Source organism: Schistocerca piceifrons, chromosome 5, assembly GCF_021461385.2.
Source record: "Schistocerca piceifrons isolate TAMUIC-IGC-003096 chromosome 5, iqSchPice1.1, whole genome shotgun sequence".
NCBI lineage: Eukaryota > Metazoa > Arthropoda > Insecta > Orthoptera > Acrididae > Schistocerca > Schistocerca piceifrons.
The window spans coordinates 142,776,677-142,790,250 of record NC_060142.1 but is presented as its reverse complement, the minus strand read 5'-3'; the positions used below and the strand labels follow the sequence as shown (position 1 = coordinate 142,790,250).

The following is a 13,574-nucleotide window of genomic DNA, read 5'->3' as shown; positions in this document are numbered from 1 at the left end:
CACACACGTGCGCACTCGCACAACAGTCAAAGTTTTAAGTATGACCATAACGTAGCACTAAAGTTTCAGTGTGTATAAGAACATGTACCTACACACACATGAAATGTTAATTACACAATCATTTTTTTAGGTGCTAATTAAAACTTTGTGACTACCTGACATGCCAGATCTACAATAATGCCTCTAAAGCAGACAACAGTAAGAAATAATTTACTGACATCTGTAGCTAAAAGTTTGGTGAACGGGGCAGATAGATCACGCAATGGAAATAATGATTAATCCAACAGATCTACACTATTCTGCAAATACCATATTGTTTGTGACTGAGGGTACTTCATGCATCAAAATCATTTACTATCCTTCCGATTCCATTTGTGGATAGCGTGCAGGGACATCAATCATTTGAGCTGCAGTTTTACCTTTATGGTCACTTTACAAGTTGCATATGCAAAGAAATAATATGTTGTTTATGCTTCTTGCAACATATCCTCTTACAATTTGCTCTACAGGGCACATTATCTCTAGTGTCCGTCACCCGAGTTGACCATATTCATGAAACACTTCTTAGTAAATGAACATACGATTGAATGGTCTGCTTTTCTTTGGGTTATTTCTATGAACCTTACCAGATAAGAGCAAGAGACTAAGTAGCAATACTCAAGACTTAGTCAAATAATGGTTTCCTATGGCAGCTCCTTTGCAAGTAAATTACATTCCACTAGCACACTTCCAGCAGATCTTACACTGGCATCTGTCACTTCTACAACTGGTTTTATGTGGTTGTTCCACTCTTCACAATCTCGAAAACATATTCTTAGGTATTTAATTTCCAGTTACTTACCTCCAATTGGGTAATCAAGCAATAAATAATACTTTTTGCCTGTTCATCCAGAATACATTAAATGTTTGAATGTTGAGAAGTAAATCAAATTCCTTACATCAAAATTCAATTTCCTAAAGAAATACCATACGTACAGCTTTTGACACGATGCACCAGGTTGTACATAACTCATTTTGAAAACTGTTATTTCCTTCCTCAGGAAGGAAAAAGTGATATCTTTTGGGATGTTTGGCAGAGTGTGTAGATCACTCAGACTCTAAGATGAGTGCAACCCATTCGTCGTGAGGATGAGTGGACATAAAGGTGAAGGAAGACGCAATAGGAGAGTGGAGATCAGAGAAAACCTATTGTTAGGGATTATGAATCATCTAAAATTCTCTAAATGAATTTGTTAATTGCCTTCTGAGGAAATTTCTGAGGACATGTGGCTCTACTGACAGTCTTAATGATGATGGCACACTTTTGGGTAAAAAGTTCCAGAGATAAAATGGTTCCCCATTTGGATCACAGAGTGGAGACTAATAATCAGTAGGATCCTGTCACGAGGAAAATCATAGTTGGCATTCTACAGATCAGAATGTGGAATGTTATATACCTTTGTGTGGAACATAGGTTAGGATCTTAGAGAATTTAAAAACAGAAATGTGCAGGGTGTAGTTAGATATAATGGGAATCAATAAAATGCAGTCGCAGGAAGAGGCCAATAGAGGATTAACAACACAAAATCAAATAGGGATAATACAGGAGTAGTTCTAACAATGAATAAGGAAACAGGAATGAACAGCATCATAAACTCATTATTACAGGCAAGACAGATACAACGCAAACATCCACCAAGCAGTTGTAGCACAACTTTATATGCCCACATGATGTGCAGATGAAGAGCTTGAAAGAATGTATCACTGAAATAAAAAATTATTCTGCCAGCAAGGGAGTCAAAAATTTAATTGTGGTGGTGGAATGGGACTGGAATTCAATATAAAGAATTACAGACAGATGGTAAAATAGCAGAACGACAATGATGGGGAGAAACTGAGTGAAAGCAGATGCTGGTTAGAAGAATTTTAACAAGAGTACTAATTAACCGCTGCTAACATGAAAGAAGGTTGCATATGAGGATAAAACTCAGAGACATGGGATTGTTCGAGATAGATTATATAATGATGCAATAGATTCTGAAAACAGATTTTAAGCTGCAAAACAGTCTACAAGGGCAGATATCAACTCTGTCTATAATTTACTGGTTGCAAACTCAAGATTAAGAAATAGTGGAAAGGTTCGAAATTAAGGATAAGCAGGCAAAGGGAATGCAGATTGACAAAGTGTGAAATTGCTAAGAAGAAATGACTGGAGAAGTAATGCAAAGCTGTAGAAGCTTACACAAGCGCAGGAATAATAAATGCCACCTAAAGCAAAATTAGAGAGAGACCTTTGGAGAAAAGAGAAGCACCTGTATGAATATTAAAAGCTCAGATGGCAAAACAAAAACAGGAAGGGCTGTAGAAAGCAAAGAAACTTTAAGACCATCTCTTAGAAATTGAAGTCTATAAATAGGATACTGTGAGCATAATTTGCCCAAGTACTGAGAGATCTAAGTTGAAAAAAATCCCCAGGAGTAGATGACATTTACTGACTTCTTTGGGAGAGCCAGCCATGACAAAATATCCCACCTGACATGTGAGGCAGATGATATATAGCCAGACTCCAATTCCAAAGAAAGTAGTTGCTGACAGGTGTGAAAATCACTGAACCATCAGTTCAACAACTAACGACTGTAAAATGCTGACAAAAATTATTCAGACACACACGGGAAAACTGATCGAAGGTAACCACAGGAAGCTCAATTTGGTCTCTGGAGAAATGTATGACTATGCAAGACAATACAGACCTTACAACTTAATACCGATATATTTATAGGATGTTCTTAGTGTTCAATGCAATACAAGCTTTGAAATTCTGAAGGTACCAGGACATAACACAGGGAGCAAAAGATTATCCACAACTTGTGCAACAACAAGACTGCAGTTATAAGAGACTAAAGGGAAATGCAGTTGAGAACGAAGAGAGACACGGTTGCAGCAACATCAACTGAACTTACCAATACCAAATGTTGACTTCACTCTGCGAAGTACTGATGATATAGCATGTGACATTATACACATGCAAAAAGAAGAATGGACACTGCAAAACATTTCTGTAATGTCTTGGAAACTAGGTTCTGGTGGCAGACTGATCTGTAGCATAGCCCAAGGTATACGAAAGGACAGGTTAGATTAGATTCAGTTTTCATTCCATAGACCCAAAAAAATGAGACGATTCTCATGTGTGTGGAACATGTCAGAAAGTATAAAAAAACATTTGAATATAATATTTACTACCCTGATCATTTGTCAGGAGATTGTTGAAACAGGTGAATAGAACAATGCGGTAAACTGGAACAGCCAATATTTATAGAATTAACTCGCTGTCAGAATGAAACAATGTTATGCACTATTAATAAATTTATCATACACAAAATTACCAATCTTCACTGTTGTGACCAAGTGCTGTCAAAACTGAAATCTAACAGACATATTTACTTAAGTTGGATTAACAGTATCTGTTAAGATATTCATCTATAGAGTAGAAGGAGTTGCCTATCAAAAAGTCTTTCAAACTCTGTTTAAACCATGCTTTATCTGAAATCAATTTTTCAATGGTTGGTGGCAATTTATTGAAAATGCGTGTTCCTGAATATTGGACCCCTTTTTTGGACCAAGGTAAATCTTTATGTAGATTGTCCTTATTCCTAGTACTGATTCTATGTAGTAAGCTATGTAGTGAGCTATGTAGTGAGCTATGTAGTGAGCTATGTAGTGAGCTATGTAGTGAGCTATGTAGTGAGCTATGTAGTGAGCTATGTAGTGAGCTATGTAGTGAGCTATGTAGTGAGCTATGTAGTGAGCTATGTAGTGAGCTATGTAGTGAGCTATGTAGTGAGCTATTGCTTGAAAATAGAGATGTATTACTTGCAACAAATTTCATTAAGGAATAAATATAATGAGAATCAGTGGTTAGAATACAAAGTTCCTTGAACATGTTTCTACATGGTGGTGTTGAATTTACACCACAAATGATTCTTATGACACACTTTTGACCCTCTAAAGTTTTGCTCGGTTTGATGAGTTGTTCCAGAATATGATCCCATATGACTGTAGTACATGACAGAATGAAAGTAAACAAAGTAGGCCTATGCAAGTTTTTTTATATTTATATCTCTTACACCTGACATCATTCCCACTGCAAATACAGAATTGTTTAAGCACTTAATCAATTCTGTGGTATGCCCTTCACAACTGAATTTAATATCGAGTTGTAATCCCAAAAACTTAACACTGTTAACCTCTTCGATCTGTATGTCCTCATATGTAATACACATGCAGGAAGGAAGTCTCTTACAGGTTCTGAACTGCACATAGTGGGTCTTCTCAATGTTTAATGACAGTTAATTAATTTTAAACAATTTATTAATGTAAGTGAAAATTTTATTGGCAGCTATTTCTATATCTGTACTTGACTTGCTACTTATTGCAATGTTTGTATCATCTGCAAACAAGATAAATTTAGCATCTGGCACTGTAACAGATGAGAAGTCATTAATGTACACAAGAAAAAGCAATGGACGCAAGATGGAACACCACATGTAATTAATTACCAGTTGGATGAAGGCTGACTGCTTACTGCACAGGTATTTCGGAATGACAGCCTTTGTATCCTGTTAGATAAGACTCAAACCATTTCACAGCATTGCAGTAACACCATAATATTCTAATTTACTTGAGAGAATGCTGTGGTTCACACAGTTGAAGGCTTTTGACAGGTCACAGAAAATGCCAGTAGCCTCTAATTTATTACCTAATGAATTAAGTACAGTCTCACTGTACGTGTAAACAGCTTTCTCTACATCAGAACCCTTAAGAAATCGAAACTGTGACTTGGACAATATATTACTTGCAGTCAGATGTTTAAGGAGACTGCTTGAACACAACATCTTCAAACATTTTTGACAAAGCCGGCGAAACTGAAATTGGTTGATAGTTTTATGGTATCTCTTTATCCACCTTCTTGCACAGAGGCTTAACTTCAGCATACTTTATCCAGTCTGGAAAAGTCCAGCTGATACAAGATTGACTACACAAATAACTGCGAGTACTCTTTGATTAACTTAGTTGACTTGTTATCATACCAACTCAAATAATTATATTTTAAAGATTTTATGATGGATGCTACTTCTTTTGGAGACGTGAGTGCCATTCCCATTTTACTGAAGTTATTTTTAAAGTCTGGTCTCAGATACTCCATTGCACTGTTGTTGTTGTGGTCTTCAGTCCAGAGACTGGTTTGATGCAGCTCTCCATGCTACTCTATCACGTGCAAGCTTCATCTACCAGTACCCACTGCAATGCACATCCTTCTGAATTTGTTTAGTGTATTCATCTCTTGGTCTCCCTCTACGATTTTTACCTTCCACGCTGCCCTCCAATACTAAATTGGTGATCCCTTTGATGCCTCAGAATATGCCCTACCAACCGATCACTTCTTCTAGTCAAGTTGTGCAACAAATCTCTCTTCTCCCCAATTCTGTTCAATACCTCCTCATTAGTTATGTGATCTACCCACCTAACCTTCAATATCCTTCTGTAGCACCACATTTCGAAAGCCTCTATTCTCTTCTTGTCTAAACTATTTGTTGTCCACGTTTCACTTCCATACATGGCTACACTCCATAGAAACACTTTCAGAAACGATTTCCTGTCACTTAAATCTATACTCAATGTTAACAAATTTCTCTTCTTCAGAAACGCTTTCCTTGCCACTGCCAGTCTACATTTTATATCCTCTCTACTTCGACCACTGCGAGTTATGTTACTCCCCAAACAGCAAAACTCATTTACTACTTTAAGTGTCTCATTTCCTAATCTAATTCCCACAGTATCACCTGATTTAATTTGACTACATTCCATTATCCTCATTTTGCTTTTGCTGATGTTCATCTTATATCCTCCTTTCAAGACATTGTCCATTCTGTTCAGCTGCTTTTCCAGGTCCTTCACTGTCTCTGCCAGAATTACAATGTCGTCGGCAAACCTCAAAGTTTTTATTTCTTCTCCATGGATTTTAATTCCCACTCCAAATTTTTCTTTTGTTTCCTTTCCTGCTTGCTCAATATACAGATTGAATAACGTCGGGGATAGGCTACAACCCTGTCTCACTCCCTTTCCAACCACTGCTTCCCTTTCATGCCCCTCGACTCTTCTAACTGCCATCTGGTTTCTGTACAAATTGTAAATAGCCTTTCACTCCCTGTATTTTACCCCCGTCACCTTCAGAATATGAAAGATTATTCCAATCAACATTGTCAAATGCTTTCTCTATACAAAAGCTAGATATGTAGGCTCGCCTTTCCTTAATCTATTCTCTAAGATAAGTCGTAGGGTCAGTATTGCCTCACGTGTTCCAACATTTCTACGGAAACACTGAGGTCGGCTTCTACCAGTTTTTCCATTCGTCTGTAAAGAATTCGCGTTAGTATTTTGCAGCTGTGACTTATTAAACTGATAGTTCAGTAATTTTCACATCTGTCAACACCTGCTTTCTTTGGGATTGGAATTATTATATTCTTCTTGAAGTCTGAGGGCACTTCGCCTGTCTCATACATCCTGCTCACCAGATGGAAGAGTTGGCTCTCCCAAGGCCGTCAGTAGTTCCAATGGAATGTTGTCTAGTCCCGGGGCCTTGTTTCGACTCAGGTCTTTCAGTGCTTTGTCTAACTCTTCACGCAGTATCATACCTCCCATTTCGTCTTCATCTGCATCCTCTTCCCTTTCCATAATTTTGTCCTCAAGAACATCGCCATTGTATAGACCCTCTACACACTCCTTCCACCTTTCTGCTTTCCCTTCTTTGCTTAGAACTGGGTTTCCATCTGAGCTCTTGATATTCATACAAGTGGTTCTCTTTTCTCCAAAGGTCTCTTTAATTTTCCTGTAGGCAGTATCTATCTTACCCCTATTGAGATAAGCCTCTACATCCATACATTTGTCCTCTAGCCAACCCTGCTCAGCCATTTTGCACTTTCTGTCCATCTCATTTTTGAGACGCTTGTATTCCTTCTTGCCTGCTTCATTTACTGCGTTTTTGTATTTTCTCCTTTCATCAATTAAATTCAATATCTCTTCTGTTACCCAAGGATTTCTATTAGCCCTCGTGGTGTATTTCTTTCCCCCGTTCTTGTCAATCGTTCCCTAATGCCCTCCCTGAAACACACTACAATCTCTGGTTCTTTTAATTTATCCAGGTCCCATCTCCTTAAATTCCCAACATTTTGCAGTTTCTTTAGTTTTAATCTACAGTTCATAACCAATAGATGTGGTCAGAGTCCACACCTGCCCCTGGAAATGTCTTACAATTTAAAACCTGGTTCCTAAATCTGTCTTACCATTATATAATCTATCTGAAACCTGTCAGTATCTCCAGGCTTCTTCCATGTATATACTATATCCCATACGGCTTTTATTTTGTTGACTGATGTAATTATCTTTCTCATAATAAAGCTGCTTCGATTTCTGAATTACTTGCTTCAACATTTTGCTGTGTTGTTTGTAATGCATTACAATTCTAACACCAGAGCTCTTCCTAGATAGTAGATACAGTTTCCTTTTTGTCCCACATGATATCTTTATTCCTTGTGTAATCCACAATTTATTTTTTGACTTTTGTGTGATTTGAGTTACCTTTAGGGGAAAACAAAGCTGACAATTTTGTTGAATGCTAGATAAACCAACAAATGTGAATATAAAATAGTAACTGTGGTTCAATACTGATCTATAGCATATCCCAAAGCCTAGATTAGATAGAAAAGTGACAGTTTGTTTTTGAGTTAGTGAAGTAGTATAAAAGGCTTCAGTTTATCTTTGTTGCCCAATATTATCCAACCTGTACACTGAAAAACCCCAAAAGTAAATAATGGGGAAATTTGGAAATGGAACAAATGTTCTGGGGGAAGAAAATAAATATTAGAAGTTTGATGATGACATAGTAATTGTATCACAGATGGTAAAGGACACTCAAGACCAGTTCGACAGAGTGGATAGTGTCTTGAATAGGTTCTGCTCTCTTTGAACTGTTTATCATCCACCTTTTACTTCTGTACAAGGCTGCACTCCTGGTAAATGGCTTCAGGGAAGAGTTAGATACCAGCACTACTGAAACATTTAACTTTTCTTTAACAGCTCCAATCATGAGGAGGGAGGTGTGTGCATTGTGGGCGTGACGTGGTGACCGCCCTCCTGTTAATGAGTCACATAGCCTGGCAGCCGGCCATTGTGTGGTGGTGGACAAGGTCAGCAGCACACGGGTAGGCCCCAGGGCTAATGGATCAGCTCCACATACAGGAAGTTGTGTAAAGCAAGGTGATGGTGAGGCAATTAGTTTAGAAAATTAGAAACTAAAATTGGGAGTTTTGTTATTTGAACAGAAAAATAAGAGACACTGGTGTAAGTAGAGTGAATATAAATTACACACTGGCAATAGCAAGAAGAAAATTTCTGGCAAAACAGTAAGCACTGAAAAAAAGTTAATGTTGCTGTAGTAATGGTATCTAAGTCTTTTCTGAAGGCATTTATCTGGAATGTAGTCTTGTACAAAAGTAAAAGGCATGTGATAAAGAGTTTAGACAAACTTTTTCAAATATGATGCTGCAGCAGAATGCTAAAGATTAGATGGGTAGATGAGACAACTGATTTGGAGTTAGTAAATCAAACTAGTGAGAAAAATATTTATTGTACAAACTGACTACAAGAAAACATTGGTTTACAGGTCACACCCTGTGTCATCAATTTGGTACTTGACAGAAGAGTAGGTGTAAAACCTTAGGAGACCAAGGCTTTAGAGTAAAAAGGTTCAAACTGATATAGGTTGCAGCCGGTATAAAGAGACTTGCAAAGGATAGACAAGCATGGAGATCTACATACAGCCAGTCTTTGGACTAATAACAAAACAACAAATATGAAAGTTGAAAATGTTTGCATGTATTCTAATGCAAGATACAGACAGAAAGAGGTACAGGGTTACACAGTGGGGAAAAAATTTGGCTCAGTACGGATTGAAGATTTGGAATTTATTTTTTAGCAGAAAGGAAACTAGAGCCATCAGGACAAAAAACGTTCACACTATGAGAAAATAGTATAAAAAATCCTAATCTAATGTGACAGCAGTACCTAAATGAACAGCAAACTGTCCTCATTAGATACTGAAAAAACATGCCCATCTCATATAGAAGTTCTTTCTTTCTTACTGTTATTCTCCATAGGAAGAGACTGCGCACATGTTTGATTTGATGTATCTTCTATTATTTATGAGTAATGTAAGGGAGGCAAGTATCTGCTTCAGTACAATATAACAATCTCACCATACCACATCTGAATACAACATTAGAGAGAAAGTCATCTCTACGACTACTGTATCTTCATTGTTATCCATCCGATATTTCAAAGTACGTTAGGCAGCTCATCTCCGTAAATGTAATACTCCCTCACAGACACGGGGTGCTAGTATCGTAATGACAACAGGTACCGCTATTAAAAGTGACGATTCAAAACTTACACCAAACTGAGTCCTGAAAGAGGTCATTTGGCAGTTTCGTCCTGACTCTATTTCTGCCTCCTCGTATAATTAAATAAGTAAATTCTAACACGTACTAGACCGTATCCTCCACACAAAAATTAGGGAAATAAACATCTGCCACGCAAAAGCAAAGCGAACTACTGTATCACAGTTTTACATACTTACAAATAAGGCACGTAAAGGCCAAACAGGCTAACAGTATCTGTAGAAACCATCCAAGAGAATCAGTGAGAGCATTTTTTCCGCAGTGTGGGTCGTCCAGCTTCACTTCAACATTTGTTGTATTCATTTGTAAAAGTGAAAAACACTTTTAACTTAAAAACATTATTTTATATTTAACGGCTAGGAGACACAGACTGTAATTTTTACAACAGTATGAATTATGAAATTAATGTGAAGCTGGTCGCTGTGTCTCTCAATATTACTGACTCCTCTTATGACGCTGCTTATTCACTGTACGCAACAACCACCATGCTATCTTCACATCAACTGACATTTAATCCAAAGATGTTTCAAGGTATGAAGCCACAAACCAAAGATTTTCATACTGCCATAGCCCACTCAACCACGGCCGCCTGTATTAGAGGCCGGAGGACTGAAATGTGGCAACGTTACGTTAAGGCCTACCGCATGGCTGTGGCTATAAGCCAGCGAACGGAAGCAGTTGTTTACGTACTTTCGCGGTGTCTTGTTTTATCCGACATTACAGTGTAATTATGTTATACTGGACTCTGCAAAAATTATAGCAGGTAGTCGTGACTACAGTAGAAGATATAACACAATGTAAGTATACAATTCTGTGAAGTTTGTAGTATTTTTACATGTATATGTGCAAGTGTGCTACGTGAACGACTTTCGTCTACACAATTGCAACAAAAGTTCTACTATATTCTAGATACAATTCGAAAATAAAGTTTTGAATTCACAAGGTTAGTATCAGAATCTTCTCCTAAGTGATTTGTGTTAATATTATTAATATTTCTACACATTTGATTCTATTGTAGACTTGTGTTTCGTGATGTCCAAGCAGTAGAAAAAACCAGTCCACTCAAATTCTCATTTGCTATTTTTACATAATAGTATTTTGATTTAAGATGTTAGCAATTAATGCATCATTCTATTTGCAGATGCCAGAAAAATGTTGTGTTCCTGGTTGCAACAGCAACTACAAATCCAGCAATGAAGAGGGTTACATCTCAGTGTTCAGATTCCCTACTGAAGAGGAAAACAGAAAACGATGGACAAGAAATATCCCCAGAAAGGACTCGACTCCATCAAATGGAAGTGTTGTTTGCATTAAACATTTTGAAGAAAGTGACGTATCAAGAGTGGAGATTTACAAGGATTCTGATGCGAACTGTCACGAGTTTCCTCGTCAAAGGCCAGCTTTTACCAGAAGCTGTGCCAAAAATATTCCCTGGGTTACCATCGTATTTAAGTAAGGTGCAGCCTCCAAGAAGGTGTTTGTCATGTTTTATATAGGAAGGAATATGATAATACATTCCAAATAACAGACTGAAATAATTGCAAGTCTGCAAATAATGTTAGTAGGCAACTCACAAAATTGTTTGCTGAACTTGTATATCCAAATCTCGGGTAAGAAACGTCATAATATGAAGAACATGTGAGTTATTGAAAAGTTCATCGTTGCAAGGAAACGAGAATAAAATGCGTAATTCCGACATAAAGTCGGCGTAATACTGCGAGAAATTAGCTTTTCTAGGTTACTGTCTTATTTATAGGGACCAAATCTACAAAAAAAAGAAAGTGATTGCGTATTTATATCTGACACGTCTTCTCCATTCGACGAAATCTAAGCATTAGTCTCGGCCTAGCTGGTCACGCTAGCCGGCCTACTGACGTCACAGGCTACGTCGTTGTCAGCTTGACGACTCCGGCCTCTAATACAGGTGGCCGTGACTAAACACAAAAGCCAGAGCCACAGGATAGCATAACAGTCGCGACACTTCGCCTGGATTTTGTTGCCTACTGCTCCAGCAGCGCGCCAAACGGCCAGTAAGTAAAACTGTGGAGCTCGGCACGATCGTGAAAGCGAAAGCGAATGTTAATTGCTTATTTTGATTTATGTAATAGTTTTCACAACGCGATCGTCTGTAGAGTAATAAATAGCAGCAACAACAACAAGAATATGCCACATGTCTTTTTTTACGTTCCCTAAGGACCCTGAGAGGTATATACTATCGTGAACTGTATCGTCAGGATTCGCTTGCAAACTACAGGTGCATTAATGATTTACTGTTTCGTTTTAGGAGCAGAATAGCTAGTGAATAGCAGACGAAAAGATCTTATGAAAAAAGATCCTATTTACCTTTGTTGTTCCCTTTACTTCGAACCAAACCAGTTTATGAATGCAGACAATAACAAACTCGTGTGGAATGCAGTACCCACACTGTTTGACATCCCAATAAGCTACCTCAACTGACGATGAAGAGGAAATTGCCATAAAGGTTTGATAATGCGTCTAAAGCAGTAAAACAGTCCTATGGCACAGAAGCAGCCAGCTCAAATCTCCATGCCAGTGCCACATTCCTCTGAATCGTCAACACAGATCTGCTTTGACGATGAAGTGATCAGTTTAAGTGCAGTTATTTGTGTCCTGCAAAAGCGTGTGAAGTGTCAGAATGTGCAAATCACCAAACTTCGTGCAAAACTATTACAGGACAAAGAAAGTGCCTCTCATTTTAAGTATAGACAGCAACAGAAAGTGTATCAGAAGGATCAAGTAAAAAAAACAACTAACTAAATTTGAAAACCATAGGATCCTGATATTTAAATACAGATGCCCTTGATTTGTTGTTAAGTCAGATGAATATCATTGAAGGAGAAATGTGCTGCAAGATGGAAAGACGAAAATAAGCTGTTTACTTGTTGTATATCATAACCTCACTTTTAACAGTTTTGTACTGGGCTAAGCAAAGTGCCATTGAATTGATGTTCGATTTAGAGTGAACACTTGTTCATTTGAGCAGCTGCCAGAGAGTTACCTTCAGGAGCCAGAAAACTGGTGTTAATACACATGTTCAGCTACTTGGCGTTTCCTGCTTGGAATTGCAAACATACTGGTGCATCATGTGACCATGTGAAACACTGTGGCATGGTAGGTCTGTTTGAGCAGTTGCCAGAGGACTACTTTGAAGAGAAAGAAAACAGGCTTTCCTGTGCACACTCAGCTTCAGTGACATAGGAACACCGTGCTCGGTGTATGCTTCTCATCGTATTTCTGTTTGGAATTTCGTGGGTACTAATCATCATGTGACCATGCGCAGCACTGTTGCATGCTGTTCAGAGAGGACATAGGGAGTTACTGTACTTAGAGCAATTGTTTTATCATATCCTTTCCAGATGAGAAATAGAAAATAATGAAGCAGTTCTTGGCATAATATTCATTTCAAAACTAGACTCTAGAGGAGAAAGTACACTAATATTTGCCCGGCTAGCCACGTGGTGTAACACGCTGCTTCCCAAGTGGGAAGGCTTGATGGTCCTTGGCGTAAATCCGCCGGGCAGATTAGTGTCGAGGTCTGGTGTGCTGGCCAGCATGTGGATGGTTTTTAAGGCAGTTTTCCATCTGCCTCAGTGAATGCAGGCTGGTTCCCATTATTCGGCGATTGCTGAATAAACGCTGTCTCCACATATGCGTACACCATAGTTACTCTACCACACAAACATTAGGGTTACACTCATCTGGTATGAGACGTTGAGACGTTCTGGAAGGGGTGGGGGAGGGTGGTCTACTGGGGGCCGAGCTGTACGGTAACCCTGGGTTTGGTGGGGGACGGCGGTGGGGTGAGTGGACTTTTGTAGCCTGTTGTGGGGTTGTGAACCACTGAGGGCTACAGTGGGGACAAAGACTGTCCATAGTTTTTAGGTCCCCAGTTCAATACACACACCCTAATATTTTACTGTGTGATGACTTTGAGGTAGATTTTTAATTCATACTCTGCAATACTGTTGTGTACCATTATGAAGTAGGCTTACATCTTCATAGCACTGTAAAAAGCTAGTAAGAAGGAATTCTAATTTCTTGCAAAAATAAATAAAGTTGCTT

General features: G+C 38.3%; 1 protein-coding gene across 1 annotated transcript in view; it reads right to left on the bottom strand.

The window, feature by feature from the left end:
- LOC124798217 (store-operated calcium entry regulator STIMATE-like) overlaps window positions 1-10,000 on the bottom strand; it is a 30,062-nt gene extending 20,062 nt beyond the window's left edge. The window contains exon 1 of the mRNA XM_047261524.1: window positions 9,671-10,000. Coding sequence (XP_047117480.1) covers window positions 9,671-9,794 — 124 coding nt within the window. The 5' untranslated portion in view covers window positions 9,795-10,000. The remainder of the gene's footprint in view (window positions 1-9,670) is intronic.
- Window positions 10,001-13,574: the final 3,574 nt, after the last annotated feature.